This window comes from Lytechinus variegatus, chromosome 11, assembly GCF_018143015.1.
Source record: "Lytechinus variegatus isolate NC3 chromosome 11, Lvar_3.0, whole genome shotgun sequence".
Lineage (NCBI taxonomy): Eukaryota > Metazoa > Echinodermata > Echinoidea > Temnopleuroida > Toxopneustidae > Lytechinus > Lytechinus variegatus.
In genome coordinates this window covers 34,967,320-34,987,916 of record NC_054750.1, presented here as the reverse complement: position 1 = coordinate 34,987,916, position 20,597 = coordinate 34,967,320, and the positions used below count along the sequence as shown (strand labels likewise).

Here is a 20,597-nt window from a genome sequence, read left to right as displayed (position 1 = left end):
GAGATAGGTTTACAGACAGGGAGACAAGAATTCTCATATAGGCGAGTTCATATATAGATACTTCAGTAAAGTATTAAATTGTCGATATACGGGCACCGAGACGAGGTATCAAGATCTCTATTATCAAATCTGACGAGAAATTATACTAATTATGACTGTTTCTAAGAGAAGAAGGGTCAATTATGGGATGGTCGTGATAAGAAAGAATATTTGAGGCATTAATTGTTTCAGGATTAGGAAAGATAACTCCGCTCGCTCCAGGCAATGTAATAAGAGCAATCACGATTATTTCTTTCGTATCCCACATTACGACAAGCAATACAGAACACACATAGATACAGTTTTTCTTTTAGTTACCAAGTACAAATTTTGGTCTATTGTTCGCAAAACAACCTGGTCGTTCCAACCATTGACAAGGCGGTGATATAATAATAATAATAATGATAAACCTCAACATTTTTTCTACAAAAATTAAATTGCACTGTATTATGTTGTTGCCACGGTTGTCTTGCATTTTCTCTTGCAGAACTACCGCGACAAACCGACATACATGAAAAGAAATATTGGCTTTTTGAAGGACTGTTACACGAGAATTACGCATTTAAATACAACATAAAACACAAACAATATATATTATAGACGGGAACAACATAAAACCAATCGCATTTGAGAAAAGACTGTATTAAATAATTTCATCGTATATGTAGACCAAGAATAGGTTGATTGTAATTGTGAATTACTAGGAAGGGTTTAATATATGAGTATTATTCCAAAAATACAAATAATAAGTGAGATATCATAATTGGAATAGAAACTCTCTTTCATTGCGAAATGAAAACGATATCTTAATATTTGTTGCAAACTTACAATTATTCTCAAGTGCTTTATGTATCATCAAACCGTTGAGCTGATAATTTGGATAAAGTCATAGGAAAAATAAGACAATATACATGCCCCTAATAATTTCTAGATCCAAATCTACCGACTATTTACGTGTGTCTGCATAAACTCTGAAGGAAAACATAATACGTAACTTCGTCATCGTTAGTGAAATTTCGAAATCAAATAAAGTTTATTTCATAGAATAATCGGCATTTTTACTGGTATATTTCTACGGCTTAATATCCAGAAATAAACACCAAGTGAGCCATTGTTTGTTGTGATCTATCATTTTATATCAATGAATTTCAGGGACAAATACGACTTGAAGATTGATAAGTTTGAAACATGTATGGAATATATAATCAGCAACTGTTTTAGTAGAATGGATAATAAATATTTTAAGTCTTTATATTGAATATATAAATTTTATATGGACTAGAAAGTCTGTCGGCACGTATCGAAGAAGTTAAAATATCACAATTTAAGATTTTGGAAAAGGGATTTGAAATTAATAAAAAAAAAGAAATATAAATTGCTTCTATTTTTGCGTGCATATTCAGTAAATAGCCATAATTTTGTTTTGGCTTTTACAGTATGGGCGTGTAAACACTTAAAGCACAAATTAAGACATTGAATCAGAACAAACAAATAAGAAAATATATATCTATTTACTCTTGAAATCATCTAAAAGTGCGAACATTACTACCGACTTCTTTAACAGTGGTTCCCGACTTTGTTCCTCAACAAACATAGTTTACTTCAGATTTATAAGTGGTTGTTCCTTTACTGGTGACCAATTCTTTTGTTGTCCTTTAGTTACAATTTATACTGACACATGAAACTGCGGGCTGGTAATTGGCAGTCTTAGTACTTAAAATGGGTATCATTCTCTTACACTTGTAAAACTAGTATAGGAAGTGGTACAACAGCAAATACACCTGAAAACTATCATATGGTCAATCTTCTGCGATAACATTTGCCCCACCCACATACAATTGACACTAAAATAAAGTAGTTGGCCTATTTGTTGACAAAACACCACTAATCCCTCCAATAATTTATTTACTTTGATCACATCTCAACAGAACACAACATTCATATTTATTTTCTGCATCATTATATTCAGATTGTAACTATATTTTCTTCTTCTCACCCATAAATTCTCCGATAGGCATGTTAGCACACATTGTCTTTTTTCTATGTCTTATAACTCTTTTAGTAAAGGAAAAGAGCAGTAAATACTCTCCCGTCTATGTATGCCTTGTATTTTTGGTTCGTGGTAATATATATACAAATCTACAACATTCTATGGAATACCCTTCAAAATTAAAAGTCAAAGCGAGGCAGTGCAACTTACATGGTACTCACGGGAGCGGCTCGGCTAGTAGCGTGAGTCCGCGACCCTGCCCGCCAGAGTTCTGCGTGTGGTTATCACCGATTTCCGCTGGATCACCGGAGCCGCACAGTCACCTTTTCAACTTTATCAACACTTTATTTTACACACTTCTTTTGCTCATCACAAAGATATCCTGCATGAAGTAAATTGAACAAAGGGTCTTTCCGTTCTTCTGAATGTCTCGCTTCAAGTTTTCCCGTCATTAATGTCCTTTTTTGCTGCGGGAGATGTTGGAATACACGTTGAATTTTTGCTGAGAATACCTGGCTGTGTGTTTTGTGCCTCTGAGCGTTTTCTTTCCTTTCATCCCAGCCGATCAGTCACCCTGTTAATTGGGCAATATTCATCTTTCTTTTAAAATCTTATGTTACAAAGTTTCCTAGTCTCTGCTAGCGCCAATTACACGTCGAGGTTGGTTGTCGTGTACACTGGAAACAATCCCTGTATTTAAGAAGCTCAAGCGCAGAAGGTATTGGCGCTGAGAATGCCGATCCACCGCCTCCAGTGGTAAGAGGGCCCAACGTGAGTGACGGGTTCATAGCGAGAATACTCGGGTGAGGTGCCCTAGTGACCGATAGCCCCGTACAGGTAGTGGAGGTGACGGTGGTGGAGGGTGCCGCACTACTCCCGTTCAGCAGGCTGTCGATGGTGAAGGTTGCCCGGCTTGTCGGCGAGGTTGTCGATGAATTCGCGCCGGTTAGCCCGGCGCTGAGTAGACTACTAAGAGCCCCGTTATCCAAGTTTTGATGTGCTGTGGCAGGGAGGGGTAGAGCCACTGGGGGCGGGAGGGGTGAAACTAAATGATAAGGCAGTAATGAATGTGGATGATGTGGAAGTCCTGCCATCGCATAGCCGTATGGTGGTCGCCCGATAGGGTATGGGCCTGTCATAAAAGGTCCCGCTTCCCTGAAAAAGTCTGGTTGCTGCCTCTTGTATCGTTTTCTCCTCCTGAGGAAAGATCCATTATCAAACATATCCTCACTAGCAGGGTCTAGAGTCCAATAGTTACCCTTTCCTGGGTTACCAGGTTCACGGGGAATCTTTACAAAACAGTCATTCAGAGAAAGGTTATGTCGAATACTATTCTGCCACACCGGAAATTTTTCTCTGTAATAAGGAAAACGGTTCATGATAAACTCACAAATTCCACTGAGAGTTAGCCTTTTTTGCGGCGATTGCAAAATAGACATTGTGATGAGTGCAATGTACGAGTAAGGAGGTTTTACCAAATTTGCCTTTTTCTTGTCGTCCGATTCCGTTTTCGAGCCGTCGACCCTCACATCAATATCGTCTTTTTCTGATTCCGCCGAGCAACCCGACGGTGATTCTCGATCGTGGCTCATATCAACCTCGACATCGCCGAGCTCGGACCCTGCTACGTCTTCAGAAACAGAACCACATAGTCTATCGACACCAAAACCCGTGGAGGTGGGTAGGTATTTCTCACGTAAGTCTGCGGCAGCTGCGGCAACCTCGTGCCCGACCAGTTCGGCCTTTCGACAATTTCCTTGCTGATCATTTCCAGGTCGGATGTTTATCCCCTCCATCAAATCGGTGGCGTTCACGATCATATCTGAAGTCAAGCTCCGATTCGGTATGCGATTTGCAAGTGTGGTATAAAGGATCACTGTTTATCCCTCAAAACTCGGCGAGAGAAGCTCAACTGGGTTGCTTTTTACCCACGCAGCTCCATAAACTAAAGTCGGATGTTGATCGGCACCAGGTGAGTACAATAGGCTTGACCGAATATCAGGTAAAGAAGCTAGAGCGGCGATTCTATATGTCTACCCTTGCGGCCGACTCAGCACCTTCATACTTCGTCACCGGTGTGTTTCTCTACTCTGGTCTTGTTTTGAGTTCACTGTGTCACGTGGTTACAAACGCTTGTCATTTGTCGATCGTTCCTGCCTCATTTGCATATCAATAAGCGTACAGGCAAGTAGTGAACGCCTATCCCGATAATTAGGCGAGAGAAGGCAGCAAACAATGTAGAGCTGCGAATCAGAGTACTCGCGTGGATTGACCAATGATATGAGATGAATCGCTCTCTCTAAGGAATATGAAGCCATAGAACTTGAAGATTTATTTCATCTTCTTTTCTCACTCTTCATGTCCGGCAAGCCTATCTTACTCTGTGATGGTTTGTTGACAGTCCCCAATAGGACACATAAGATCAAGCCAACTGGTATACACGATCTGTGCCCTGTTGATCTTCCCTTTACACGATGCCGAATCTTTTTTTTTTCTTCTCCTCCCTCTCGGAACCCTTCTTGTAAAATGCGCCCTCAAACGGTCAAAGACGGACAGTCGTCACAACTTTCACTTTTTATGACCTCTGATATCCTACGAAAAGGTAGTATTTTGATGAGGAAATCAATCTTCGATTTCTTTTTTATATGAATATTATATTAATGATCATATAATATACAGGAAATTGGTCATATAAGTGCACATACAATTATCCAATTTGATTTATGGATTTATGGAATTTTATTTGAGAGCAAATCAAAATACAACCCTATGACTTTGAAAAAAAACAATTTTTTTATAGTTATGAATTAACATTTTCCTTTAACTCTCTTGATCGATAGACTTGTGGTTAAAACATCAAAATGTTGGGAAAATTTTTCAATGTTTCCAAAATTGTTAAGAATCAGATATCACTCTTACTGGCGCATCATTTTTTCCTTGATCACCGAAATGAAAAATTGAAAGATAGTTTGCACTTTTACTGAAATGGCATTTTTACATTATTTCCTAGATCAATGGCTCCTATATTTTATGCAAAAATACTTATCACACTAACTTTACATTACTTAATGATATACACGAAGGAAATAAAGAAAATACTAATGGGGCAAAGAAAAATAATAAGATAGATTTAGCAGTCTAATCCGAGGTAACTATCTCTCAATAATCAGACTCGTTACTTTAGAGATTTATATTTCAGAGGTCTCCTGCTCAAATAATTTGGCCTGTCATTATTTTGCTGGTATTGCTAAATTTTGACTAACTCTAAGCACGACTGTACTAAAGCCTCCCAGTGAGCAGCGTTATACCGATCGAGAGGAATGCCGCATCATCATTCAGTTGGAATGGGAAGACTTGTCGAGTTTAACGGCTTCCCATATTTTTGCCTAACTCTAAGCATAACACCTTCACAGTTCACACTGGTATTACGGGAGTTCCGTGATTGCCGAAGTTTCATTGAGAAAAAAAATATGACTGTCGCTGTCATGTCGTAAAGCATGAAGAGGGCGCACTTTAACAATATGCACCGGTGGGGGTCCGAGTTTAAATCATCTAAATGTCAATGGACAGATGATTTCACCTTTAATTTTATATTCATTTGGGAAGGAGTTGATATCGTAAGAAATTGCATATTACAGTCATTGTATCTTTCCTTCGACGTTGAATATGTGTAAATCTGGAGACCTTCTATGATTTTTTTATTTTAATTTGTATAGAGAAGAAAAAGAAGAAGAAGAAGACGGAAGAGAGAAAGAAATATATATATAGGGCGAGGAGATGGAGAAGACAGAGTAACAATCAAAATTCATTTAGCCCTATCGGAACAGCGTCATCATCCTCGTCATCGAATCCTTGATTGAACGTTGGCCATTCCTACGGTTAACGTACAACTCCACTCCTAAAGAGTATTCCACCTATACCATTACTAATCAACAATTTTATCTGCATATCCTTTGCAATATTTCTGTATAGTTTGACAGAAAACAAGCATTAAAATATATGGTAAATTTAGTGGTCTTCCAAGAATGATGTTGCTTCACATGGATTCGATGGAAAAGAAACCCGCAACGGAAATAACTCAGTCCATTAATGGTGGTTCTTTTCATTCTTTTTCTTTTTTTAATAAATCTTATTGAATTGAGAGCGATCCCATGGAGCTAAAATGAAGTGGTCTTGGAAAAGAAAACATGGCCATTAAAAGAGAAAACATGATGTTGTTACCAGGTGTGTGTTATGTGGTCTGGTGAAAGAATGTGATGATGTAGCAAAGATTTCAACTATGTTGTTCAAACTTAGTCGTGATTTTCAGAACCATATTAGTCGATATTCTTGAATCCTACCTCTCCCACACGGGTTTGTAACTTCTTGGTTTTGCCCATGTTTCATCGCCTCTGAATAATTAAAAGCAATTTGCATCGGGATGTTGTATTCTTTTTAAGTGGTTTAAAAAGCTTAAAACTAAATATAAGGAAAGGGGGCTATATAAAGATACTGGCTGATATCACCACCCCCTTTGATGTTTCTGATTTCTATATCATGTACTTATAAATTTTGTATAAATTGGTCTTCGTTTCAAAAGCTATTTTGCTTCTGTTTTTATAATTGTAACATGTCATTGATGTTAATTGTTGGTAATTAAGAAATATTCAATTCGATTTAGTTCAGTTAAGTAAGGACAATCATGATTAACTATGAAATAACTATGATATGAATTGAGAATTTAATGTGGTGTAGAACTAGCCATTTCAACTATATATACCTTGTTTAATGTTGTGACGATTTTTCTGCCAATATCGTTCCAAAATGGATGGTTTCAACAACAGGCCCTTGAATATAACTGTTGTGGATATGATAATGATGGCAATTATACGTAAGGTATAAAGTTAGTTAGACCAGTAGCTAATGATCAATCATTATTATGAATTGTATTTTTGCTATGTTTTATTACAAATTTAGTTTGTATTGAAATATCTTTAAAGTTATTCATGATCGCCAAACTATTTTTATTTAGACAGTGTTAAGAGGCCTAACGTAATGACAATTTTCTTGTATACATTCATTCGCAGTCCTACACACAGCGCATTGTGAATAATTTATTATTGTTATTTTTAAAATTTGTACTTAAAATTGATTTTGATTTATATAGTTATAATTACGTTTGGATAGAAATGTATTTCTTTCTTCTAATTTTCACACAGCACATGTCTGGTGTGAATCGAACGATAGGCATTTTGTAAAATACATCTTTGCTAGCAGGGGTGCAGAATTTGGGTTTAGGGGTGTCAGACTACCCCTCTTTTACGAGATGATGGGGACCTTGAAAGCCCATTTACCTGCCAGGTAGGACGGCCTTGAGCGGAAAGCCTGAGTGACGGGCGGTGACCAGACGGCCCGTGGTCCGCAGGTGAGGCTTCGCTACCGGATAACCCCATAAGGCAGACAAACTCCCATGATTTGACTTCGTCATGGTTGCGTAATGAATAACCCCCAAATTAGCAGCATATATCGAAATGGAATAAGCTACCTGTTAAATTTACTTCAGCCTCATAAGATTCAACAAGCTCAACTTTTGCTCGTTACTATTTTGGAGATATTTTTAGAAGTGATAAAATTACATTCACATGGTTTTAAGGACAATCATACATGCTGATATAGTCAAGTATCTAAAAAATCCCCTATCCACCATAGAATTAAAAATAATCAAAGAGCAACTCAAATGGTTTGCAAGCATTTTATACCTGCGGCTAACAGAGATCATTAGAACTGGTGCCGCCCTTTTGTTCAAAGAGAAAAATACGAAAAAATAAGTGTTTATATCATGAACAAACAATTACACTGTTATAAAATGAAAACGAATACTAAAATTGAGCTAGCCACGATGATTAATTGAGTTGGTTGTTTGTTGCTGTTCTTTAAATGACAAAACGTTTCTAATAAACTGAACATTACTATCAAATATCAATTTGCAGCGGGCCAATAGCTGCCCGTGGTTTGATGAGGGAAGGTGAGTACAGGTGATTCTGATGGTATCTGCACCCCTGACTAACAAGACGGAAGACATGAATATTACCCCTTTCCAACAAAGTTTAGATCCCGCATTAATACATACAAACGACGGGAGGTCTACTACATGAAACAATATAAAACCTGTTTATCTCAAAAGGTGGTTATTTTGACAAGGATTTCAATTGTATTTCCTGGGTTTTTGTTATAATTACCACGGGGAGATGATGGTCCTAATGTTGTTTGAGTGAAAGCGAGTGTTGGTTTGAACAGAGTGACGTAGGAAGGAAAGGCTGATGTAGAAACACAAACAAAAATCTCCTCATCGACACTCGTTACGAGCCAACCCACAATATTATTGAAAACCTCTCATCGATGTTAAAGAGATCGTCAGGCTCCTATACCATGTATACAAAACCCAGGTAACACAACCAAATTTAGTTGAAGAGGGACAGGCAATGAAAGGAGATGGGTGGAAGTACTAGAATAGAACGGAAACTTTTCGAGGACATCCTCTCGAGTGAGATCAATACAATGATTTGTCAATCAATTATTGTTCACCTATTGGCGGATCGCTTTCTTTTCACGCCCAGCCTTAAGCCGATTTACCTAGGTGCGAATCGGATTAGGGTCCGTTAGATCAACTAAGAACATAAAAGCAATAAACGTTAGTTACAAGAAAGAAGCGTTAGGAGAACAAGAACCACTTGTTCCTGCCACACAAACGTCTCGTCGAGTTAAACGCTTCAAAAGAACTCTGTTTATCTTCCTTTATACTCCGTTTTCTACAGTCCGCAAAATAGTTTTCTTAGCCTTAAGAGCCCCTTGAATAATGGAACAATGTTAATTTTTCATTTGGTTCGTACCGTTAGTACATGCTAAATACGTCTGACCAATAATCACATTTCAATAGCGCAGGTGTTAATGGAACAATGAAACGCAAATAGATTTTCTTTTTAAGAGAATAAGAAAGCCGATGCAACTCTTCTTCCGCTTATTTCTTTCTGCGTCCATTATCCAATAAGAAAATTAAGAACAGAACAGAGTAACAAACACAGCAGCAGACGAATTTCAGGACTGCATTAACAATTAACATGGTCAATGGAGAATTTGGTTTTAACAAAAGCAGAGTATTAGGAATAAATGCCAGTTGTGGTAGCGACCTGAAAAGGAGTTCGACCAAAATCCAATAAAATCGACACCCAAGTGTTTATTTCTATAAATAAAAAAATGTACCAAATGACTCTTGGAAAAAAAGTTTAATTGCTGAAAATGAACAAAATAAGCACGGAACTCCATTAAAATAATGTAGGGTATTTTCCCAAGTAAGATGAATAAACTGTCCCACATAAACCTTTTTGTGTCAGTGATCATCAGAATGATCAGTTTTCAGCTAAAATTTCTTGAGTTCACAAAGAAAAGTTTGTTTCAATGTACCAGATCTAGATCCATGATAATATTGTGACAATCAACCTTCATTTTAAAGACTTTCTCATGAAATGATTATTTGCTGCAACTAGTTTTCTTTACCTTTAAATAAAACTAATTGTGAAAGTTTGATAAGAATCCATCAAGAGCAAGAAAATTGTGCATTGTTAAAGTTTTGAGTTGTGATGGCGTATGTGGTAGATTGTGGTCTAGTGGTTATGAGTCTCGTTTTTCAAACTGAGGGACGTGGGTTCGATTCCTAGCCATGGCGTGTTTTCCTCCAGTTAGAAATTTACTCACATTGTGCCGTACTCAATCAATGTGGAGCGAATGGTACCCGATAGGAAGAAATTCCTTGAATACTCGAGCGCCCGATCAAGGTAGCCGTGTTAAGGAACAAGTCCCCCCCCGCGCAAAAAGTTGATTTGAATAAAGAGGGGAAAAAATCCAACAAGCATAACACTGAAAATGTCACCAAAATGGGATGTAGAAAGTTATGACATTTTTAACTTTCGATTGATTTCACCATGGACCTATTCGTAATAGGTCCATGATTTCACAAAACAGTTATGCACATCCCGGTCAGTATGAAAATGGGGAGACTGATGATATCACTCACTGTTCATTTTGTATTATATTTACATTTTTACATTTATTATATGAATTATGAAATATTCTAATTTTCTCCTCATTGTTACGTGAAAATTTTTTTCTATTTCTCCCTAAAAAATGTGGAATTATCATTGTTTGATATTTTATGGTTCAGTCAAGTTGGTCCTTGTCAAATCAATTCAAACAATTAAAAACATTAGGAATAGTGATAGATATCATCAACTCTGTCATTTGCATGTGATTAAATAGTGCATACAACTTTTTTTGTGAAAAATAAGCGAAACTTTAAAATTCATGACTTACTTATTTAACATCCGTTTTTTATGAAATTTTCAGCATTATGCTTGTCTAATTTTTCTTTATTACTGATTCAAATCAACATTTTTCTGGGTGGACTCGACCTTAAAGCAGGGCCCGTTGGGAGAATTATTTTTTCGGAATTGAAGTAGCTTCCCTAAGACGTACATAAAGATAGATAGATAGATAGATAGACAGACAGACAGACAGACAGACGGACGGACGGACGGACGGACAGACAGACAGACAGACAGACAGACAGACAGACAGACAGACAGACAGACAGACAGACAGACAGACAGACAGACAGACAGACAGACAGACAGATAGATAGATAGATAGATAGATAGATGGATGGATAGAGATGGATAATTAAAGTAAACGCACAGAGCAAAATTTGATCAAAATCAGATAACAAATAACAAAGTTAATGAAATTTAAAGATTTGCATTAGGCGTCATAAGAGAGTCTTGCATGTAAACTTTATTAAATGTTGACCTGAAAATTACCTTTGACCTTACCATGTAACCTCAGACAGCAGCATAACATGCAGGTCCCCCAAGTCCATCTACCATCCAAGATTGATTGAAAAGTGACGGTTGTGGAGTTATGTGCCATAAGGTTTGTGACAGACGGACGACATTTGGATCCCTAAGTCTCGCCTTCACCTCTGGTGGGCAAGACAAAAATGAAAAAAAATAATGATTTCATGTAATAACATACGAAAAAGGAAAGTGGGGATCATCAGCCCACCCAATGAATATTCATGACGATGTGCATATAACTTTTTTCAGAAAATATTGCTTTAAAATTATATTACTTCATTATCTGTTGTCCGACTGAAATAAAATTTTGTAGTATAATGTTCTGTGAATTTTACTCTATTTGTTTAGATATAAATATCTTCAGCCCGGAGTATCCCTTTCAAGGTAACAAAATGGTGATTGGAACCGATTCACTATTTTGTAATTTACTCTTCAAAAGGGTCGCTTGTGTGGACCCCCACCAAGCTACCGATATGTTTTTTTCTGTCAAATGTATTATTCTTCTGTGCTCACTTCAATTTTAATAGAAAATATTTAGTCAGGAGTCTCAATTTACTTAATAACTTTTCTCATCTCTGTTTCTTAAATGAAATCAAAGTCATTCTGAGATATTGGTATATCTTTTCCATTTATTCTTTGATTTGATTTCTATTCTATTTTAGAAATAGCACAAATCGATTTTATAAAGTTGGTTTATTCATCTGTCATGTTTGCAAGCAAAATACATGTAAGTCAAAAAATCTTTGACACTGTTTACATGAAGATCTTGCCCGATAATAATGACTTGTCCTGAAATCACATGACCTGTTTAGTACAATTTTCTATTTCTTCATCCATCACGATTCATTCGAATTATTAAAAGCCATGATTTTGCATATCAATCCCATTCCATCTACATGCATATGAAGGGTGTATGAACAAAATGTATCTGAAAGAGTTCATTCTTTAATCAAGAATGCTTGATAAACATGATAAACCTGAATTGTTAATATCTTGTGCACTAAGCTGAAAATGCTAAGAATATGTGTTAGCTGCAGTTATTGGTGTAGAATCAGAAATGTACATACCATTGATATTACCCATTCATTTTCGTTATAGATTTTTGGACTTGAGTTCATTTTGAAGACAATACAAAATGATTGTCAATGAATTCCCTCTGATGATTAATAATTAACAACATGTTGTATAATAAACAGCCTAAAATATTTTAAAATACTTACCTTGTAAAAAATACGCGAAAAATTAAATTACAAACATGTAAAAAATTACATAAACTTGTTTTCATCAAAAACATTGATTTTTAATCTTAACTGATTATGAATTTGAATCATGTGTTATTCTAAACTTTCTTAGATTGTAGCAAATCTTGAAGAGATTAAAAGATCCGATAGCCGTTCTACAGCCAATAAAAGCTAATCTAAAAGCTATGAGAAAGCTTTATTATGTACACAATCATAAAGAAACCAAATTATCCATTATAACTATTATCGTGTCTCTATGTAATATTTGATAGAATAGCGGTTAACCACTATTTCCATCGATCGATCGGCATGAATCCGTATTATCTATTTAAAAGGCGGTATTTCCGGTCATCCCGCTATCCCCGTCCATTCTCCCTCGCATCCATGTATTAAACCACTTGAGAAAATCCTGTCAACGAGCGAGGAAACAATGCGTATGAATCGCGAATAGAGGTCTCTAAAACCGCCACATCTGCGCCAATAAAAGCCACACTCTTGGTTGCTGGGACCCCCCCCCCCCCCTCCTGAGTCCGTAAACTTCACTAACATATCTGTCATCTGTCAAAGAAGATAATGAAGTAAGAGTGAAGTCTGTATAATTTGGCTGGTAGGCATGACAAGAGCTGTGATTGGATACACTGATTTTCCAACAAATTCAACCACCAAAATAATAAGAATAATGTAATAAAACGAAAAAACTAAAAAAAACTAAAAAACAAAAAACCATGATGATATTGTGTAAAAGGCAGACAACATAAATAAACAATTAACAAACTGTTCAGGAACAGAACATCTTGAATGTTCAGGAATAGTGAAAACATCAACTTTATTAGACCGACAACAATAAAGCATAATGTTGCCTCATTATAAACCAACTCTGTGTTACATTTACTGGGCAGTAGAAATGTAATGATGCTGTCCAAGTTGTAAAAAAAGAAAAAAGAAGTAATATGACTGTTAGTAGGAACATCGTGTCTGATGTATTCATGTTCATAAAACAATTTAAAAATCCTATCCCATTAATATATTTTGAGCACCTTCAGCAGAAATTTGACAAACATGACAAGTCATTCTGTTTGATAATGAAAATGATGATGATGAGGAGGAGGTTGTTGTTGATGATGATGATGGTGATGGTGATGATGATGATGATGATGACGATGATGATGAGGGTGAGGATGATGATGATAGTGATGATGATGATGAGGATGATGAAGATGATGAGGATGATGAGGATGATGATGATGTTGGTGACGATTATGATGATGATAATAATTACTGTACTACAGATGACCATGTTGGTGATGATAGTCGCAATAATAATACTGGAACATACTAGTAACTAACTTATCATAAAATGCATCGTGTACTAATCATGCTAATATCCGATACCTCATATTTCAAGACTTGCTAATTGGTGTGTAAACAAAAAGTTTTATCATTAAAGTATTTAAGTCGAAAAATTCACTCAAGTAATATCAAATGAGTATTTTCGGCTTCATCTTGTCTGATGTCCAGGTTTGTCTACATCTTTCAGCGTGTTTCTTTTCTCTTTATGTATCTACTGTCGTGATCATATATTGGTATTTCATTTCCGATTACTGCTATTGCTTCTAAATCGCCTTACATAGTCTATAATTCGTTTTGTCATCGAACAAAACAATAGAATGGAATATGACAGCCTGTGATCACCTCATTAGGGGGTAATTAAGCATGACGTCAGAAGCTTGAAGTGGATCGATTGGTTGACAGAGTGGCATAAGTTGAAAAGGGGCCTGTCCCCATGCACCACCAAAATGTTTACGCGCTGTGTCCGATCGGTGACGGGACAACGTCGCTTCTGCGTGTATTTTTTTTTAAATCGTACAATCATGACAATGTGCATTGCGTGGAGGGCTGCGGCGAGACGGTGTGGCAGATAAAATTTAAGCAGTGGGTACGACGCGCAATAAGATTGTCGCTGTGTTCCGCGCGGTTGGAAGTTGGAAGTGAAGTGTTCGACAAACTGTTAGGACGGTGTGCTAAAGTGAGAACAAATTGATTAAATAGGGATCAAACAAGAGGTCTTGGAAAGAAAGCATTTAAACTACACTTCTAATGACCGAACGGACTTTTTAATAAGTGGTTAGTTGTTATGATAAATAAATAACACTGCAGTCATAAAAGGCCACTTGAAATCTGCATTAGTAACGGGTTTAAACCGATCGTCATGATAGACATGTTATCCAATTACATACATTTCTTATTCGGTATACCATGGGTATCCTCACCCCATCCTCATCCCATCCCCCCCCCCCGCGCTCTCTCTCTCTCTCTCTGTTCTATCTTTCTATTTCTATTTCTCTTCCTCTGCCTTCTTCATCATTCTTTGTTATCTATTTTTCTCTTTTCCTATCTCTTATATAATTAAAAAGAAAAGGATTATTGATAAAAGAAAATATTTTTGGTTGACTAGTATGCACATTTAGTGCGTTAAAAATATCAGCTAAAATGAGATTTCTTTGGTAAATAAGTTATTGCACCTTTTTTATACAGTTTTTGGCGTTATTTTACTTCCAAAACAGTTAAGTATCTCTTAACAAAAACTAAAAATATAGAACACTTTGCTCTCTGTGGCGTGAACGTACTAGCATATTCACAATTTGATTTGATTTTTTTAAAATATCTTTTATATTATATTTTTATCTTGATCATCACTGTTTCATGATAAACTGTTTATGTTGACACCGTGGAAAAGCACCGGCCTCATGAACGGCAAGTCGTGGGTTCGACTCCCGGTCGAGACTTATAAAGATATGGGACCAACTGCCTTCTCGTCAGGTGCTCAACTTATCAGAACGGAGAAGGGAGAACAGTTCACAAGAGCTCAAGTGGCTACATGGGTAAATGATAATTATTCTCTCTATTAGTCCATGTCTATTGTTGAATATTTTAAGATAAACATATGGACGGCATTGAATTTTTAATATTTTTTGTCTCATATTAATTTCATGAAATTCAGTACATCCCCCTACAATTATAAATGATGCCAAATCACCTTACTAAAGCAATTCTTAATGTCACTTTCCTGATTTCTAATAAAATGATTTTCTCAACTTAAACATAACTCGGTAATCATCACTGTGTTGATCTTATTTGTCCTTGTCGTGAAAAGTTGGATACAAATATCTTAGTACCTTAAAACCTTGTTCAGTTAAACTTATTTTTCCATGAGCACTGTTAAATGTCAAGCTCGTCTCAGTCGAAAATCAAGATTCGGTGGAAATAATTGATATTTTTAATTAACATTTACTTGGATTTAAATGCAAATTTGAAATCAAGCATAATTGTCCCTGCTGTTATAAGTAGTGACAATAATTTGGACAGGTTCGACCCGAAAATAATTAGACCTATGTGATAGCCTTCTCAGGATTCGAGAAAGTAGTGGATTGGCGGGTGCTTCTAATAATTAACACTGTATACCCTAAATTGCTATCCTCGATAAAGTTAGTACGTGTTTCCATTGTAATTATTATTTTTTTGCTGTTGTTGTATATTGTTGTTGTCGCTGTATTGTTGGCCATCGCTGTATTTGAGCGGACTACTGTTTTGGATTTTAATCCTATATCAGGAGTTTTGATTGATGAAAAATGGTAAAAACTTTGCCAACGAGCATGACGAGTTTTTTAACTAATCGTCGAAGGAAGCTTCAAAGATATGAACTCTCAACTGCAGAAAGATTTTGCCCATGAAATTGTTGTGATTGTGACATCTTGTAGCCCTATATTATCGAATAAATTGTGAAAAGGGATAACTATATAAACATACCTTTTGATATGTGATCCCTCATTCTTTGTCAACTTATTCTGGCTGGTGAAAAAGTGTGATTTATGCAAGAACAACTGATCATTTGGGGTAATACTTTGAAATAACATCGGATAACATCGTAGTCCTTAACCCCTCCCCCCCTCCCCGGAAACGTAGTCACTTTGGGTCACTGGAATATCCCTATTATCGTAAATAATTTAATTTCACGTGGGAGATAACTGCCTTTCATATACATTTTCATTTTTTGGAAATTAATATAAACTGTGCTCATGATATCTATGATGTCTTTATTGAATTTGCGATCATTATGACGAAAGAACATACGATATTTTATTTTTCTGAAAATTCTAAACAGTCTTAACAAATCATTAAATGAGTCTACATCGTATGAATTTAAATGGGGAAATATTTTAAACATACATGGTAACTATTACATTTTACTCAACTATTCTGCCGTTTCACCAGTCTTCGTGATGTCGAGAAGTAAATTGCATTCTATAAATGTACGATACGGAATAATTTGAATGTTAATGAGGCCAAATCTGAAATATACACCCTACTTTTACTGAGCCTCAGAGAGGATCATGGGTAATGTGCGAGAAGGGAGTGATAAATGAAAGATCACAAAAACAGCTATTGGAAGATTAGCCTTCATGAGACTTAATCACTATGCATGAAAAATATCAGAGGAAAGTCAGACTTTGAAGATACAGCTCAGGTCTTTGAATACATCAATATTTTTATTCGCGGCTGTCTGCTTACGGATTTGATCAAACATTTAGTTTTGACTTTATGACAAGCCCTTCAGCTTTACAAATGCTGGATTTACTATCAAACCAGGCACATCACGTTGCTACAAAATCCGGGTATTTTATCACTCTGGCACGAGATTAGGAGGTTTGGTTGTTGCTGCCTCAAGAGCCGACTCTCGAAGCGTCCGATGACTTTCCTTTCCTACATCTTAATTGCAAATTCGGCATGTTCGGGGAGCTGGGAAGAGAAGGGCCGTCTCACCCCGCTTTTTCCACTGCTTCTAAATCTTCACGTAAAAAGGAGAAGCTAGGCTTCACATCCATCAAATGTCAACTTTGAATACAAGGAGAAACGAGTTGCAAAGCCGTGGTCTACGATGACTCCTGCCGACTACAACCAACGCCTATTGTGGTGATGGTCTAAATGCTCGGCACCAGAATCCATGCGACCATGTGTTTTCGGCACCGCTGCCGCCTTTCAGTAATTAGGCTTTATGTCCGATATCCTTTCGATAATGAAACAAATAAAGGGGTTCATTAATGCATGGAAATGTATGAAGTAAGTTTTATCCTCTGAATTCAGACCAAATCGTGATCTGCTATCTTGCACAGTAATCTTGGCACAGCGACGAAGTAGTGAAAACGGGAGGCGAATGCCGGGCCGCGTCGGATGACTTTTTTTTCGTCACCCTCGTCTCGGCAACGCCTAACCAACATACGAGGTCTACTTTCAAGACTAGCTGTCTCATGGCTAATTATTCATTAAACATTTGCACCTAATCCCACCATCTCCTATCGAAAAACTGAAACAAACCAAAAAGAAATGAGGCTGAATTATTCATGGGAGTTTTTGAAGAATATCCGCATGTTGGCCGATTCTTGGCTGCCGAGTTGCCGCCGAACACTGCCGGTTTTAAAATGCATAGGGATCCCATTTCGACGCAGGGATTTTCGGCGTGCGTTCCCGACCCAGAGGTGGTAATGACTTTTTATAAAGGAAACAAGAAAGGTTGTTTAAATCCCCAATTTTTCATTCGTATGGGTTATCATATGTTAAACATAACTAAAACCGTTTCGCTTTGTCTCTTTTTAATGGGCCACAATGTTGCTTTTTTTTCTTTATGATAATCTGCAGACTGCTTTGTGCGTGTTTTTTTTTTTATAAATAGCGACTGCAATGCTTAAAAACTGACGCAGTTTATCCTATGTTTGTCAATTCTTCAAGAAATATAAATCCTGTATAGATGTTCTCTCTATACATCTTTTGTAACAATGAAATAAATGAATAAAATAAATTCTTTGTTTATGTGTTTCTTTGATCTGTGTTTTTTTTTCGTTAACATTGTCATGATTATTGTACAATACCGGCATAAGATAAATTTGCATAAACAATATAAATCCATAACACTCAAAAGTCGAAATATAAAGAATATACAGCAATGATAAAAGTAGTAATATGCCTTTGTTTCAATTAATGAACGTAGGAGACCGCTGTCGTGAGTGATTTGATGTCTTATCACAAAATATAAAAAATGCAACATTGCCATAATTGCGGTTCTTCTACCTGTCTACGACCTTGCATTAAAATAGTCACCCCAAAATAGCCTGGGTGATTTCAACTTTGGTGTATAGTTTGGGAAGTATTGTTCCATTTACGATTTCTAGCATCTAATCTGAATTTACAAAAATGGTCAAAATCGCATTATTGTACCGATCAGCACCGATGATATTTACACTGACCAGGACCAACTTCTCTTCAGATTAGGTGTTGTGCTGGCGCGAATATCGGCCTGACTGAGCACCTACACTAAAAGGTCAACACATGAACCCTGAACCCTTACCAAACGCGAATTAATTTGATTATGATAAGAAAACAAAACAAATAAAATGAATAACGACATCGATCCAAATACATTTGAGTGCTGACAGAATAACATAGGACATCGTCATATCACGTGTTACTTAATATATCGCTGATGTCGTGATATATCCTTTTAGTAACACTTTTCGTCAACTTTGCAAGAGGTTTTCAAGCGGCTTACCGAATACCGATCATCTTTCATGTTGTCCCTATAATAATCTAATTTTACATTTATTGCTGTCACCCAACTCAACTTAACCATGTTAACACACACTGAACAAAATAGTGGTACATAACTCTACATTGAAAATGAATGATAAAGTTGACATACTTAATTTCATTGCACAGTTTAATATCAAATTATCAGAGTCACAAAATACATATATATGAATCTTCTTTCTATTAGAACAGACGGTATAATAGTGGTTGGAATAAGAAAAAAAAGTATCTGATTGTTACACTTATGCATGAGGGTGACGCTGATGTCATCTTCAATTCAGCTCAGAAACTACGCCTTAAATAATGAATTCGTGGAAAGGTCAATAATAAGCTTGTTCCTAATTCGATTTATCCTCATGTTATCATGCAAAATATGATGGCTACTACTCACTATAATCATGATAATATCATACATTATGAGAGAGAGCAAAAAGAGGGGGAAAGGGACATCGTCTGCTTAGATAGGTTGCCCTTCCAAAAATAGGCCACGAGGTTAGAAACTGGGTCAAGTCTTCCAAACTAAAACTTGAAGGTCTGGGAATTTAATCCCAGCCGTTGACAAGTTTCTTCATCGGTTATGTTTTCACAGTTCCATTTAAAACAAAAGCCGGCTTATCGGACTGAATCATCCAAAATGATTTTCTTTTATCTTGTTCTGATTTTTGGGGCGCGCTCGTTCGAACCGGAGAGTGCGGAGCGCTTCTCTATTGAGTGAGACAATCATGAATTGGCTCCGATTTTGTCTGAAGTTTTGTTGATACAAGCAGCCACAGGACGGATACGTTTTTAGCCCATCTTATTATCCTCCTTCCTTGCTCTCATTATGTGATAATTAAGAGTTTTTGGGGGGCGTGTGTGTGGACAGAGAAGGGGAGCTTGACTGGACGAATGACGAAGGAGAGAGGTTACTAATGTTCCATTAATATACTCTATTCCGTTCATATGCATTAGTTCAAGTAAATGTCATCATTGTAATGCTTGACATTGGTTGCAATACGTAAGACTACGGTCACAAAGGTTCCATGCGTTCGTACCGATCTATCAGGAGTTGGTAGAGATTCGTAGTTTGGACGTACATTCATACAATCTTTTTACGAACTCGCGAGATCAACTAAATGCCTTCTCGAGAAAAAAAAAGATTTTTGGTTATGTAATGTCCCTAGAATTCGTACTTTTGGGGGAGAAGGCCTTGAGTTATTCTTTCGTCAGAATAACGGCCATCTTACGATTTCTGTTTTCGCAAGATGGTCGTGCGTGCGAATAACGGCAATCTTCTCATTTGTTAGAAGATTTTACGACGCTGAAAATGGCAGTAGTGCCAAGGAGACTACAACTGTAGCCAATTCTCTCTCTTTCCTTTGAGCATTACCTTTTGGTCCCATATTTCTTCAACAGGAAATGCTCCTTTGTTGAACACCATGATTTGAACGTCAAGCGTTTGGCTTTATACCCCTAAAATTAAACATGTGTACCTATGCCTTACGAGTCCCTTATACGATTCTAAAAGACATTCATACGAGCGTCGTACCAATATCCCTTCGTAAGACGTTCTTACGATCGTCATATGAATTTATGGCATCTAGAATTGCCTCTGGACCCTTTAAAATCTGTCGTTTTTCTGACGATGTTTTTTTACGAAGTGGTCCAAAATCGTTCTTACGGCGTTTTTAACAATTCGTAATGGTAATTGCAGGGCCGTCGCCAGGGGGGGTGCGGAGGGTGCGAACGCACCCCCCTTCAGAACCAAAAAAAATGAATTAAAAAAAAATAAATAAATAAAAAAATAATAATAAAAAAAAACCG

General features: G+C 36.7%; 1 protein-coding gene across 1 annotated transcript; it reads right to left on the bottom strand.

Annotated features, from left to right (window-relative positions):
• Nucleotides 1-336: 336 nt before the first annotated feature.
• Nucleotides 337-4,207, bottom strand: LOC121423994 (forkhead box protein D3-like). Its single transcript, XM_041619555.1, has one exon. The coding sequence runs from the start codon at nt 3,847-3,849 to the stop codon at nt 2,668-2,670; it is 1,182 nt and encodes a 393-aa protein (XP_041475489.1). The 5' UTR covers nt 3,850-4,207; the 3' UTR covers nt 337-2,667.
• Nucleotides 4,208-20,597: the final 16,390 nt, after the last annotated feature.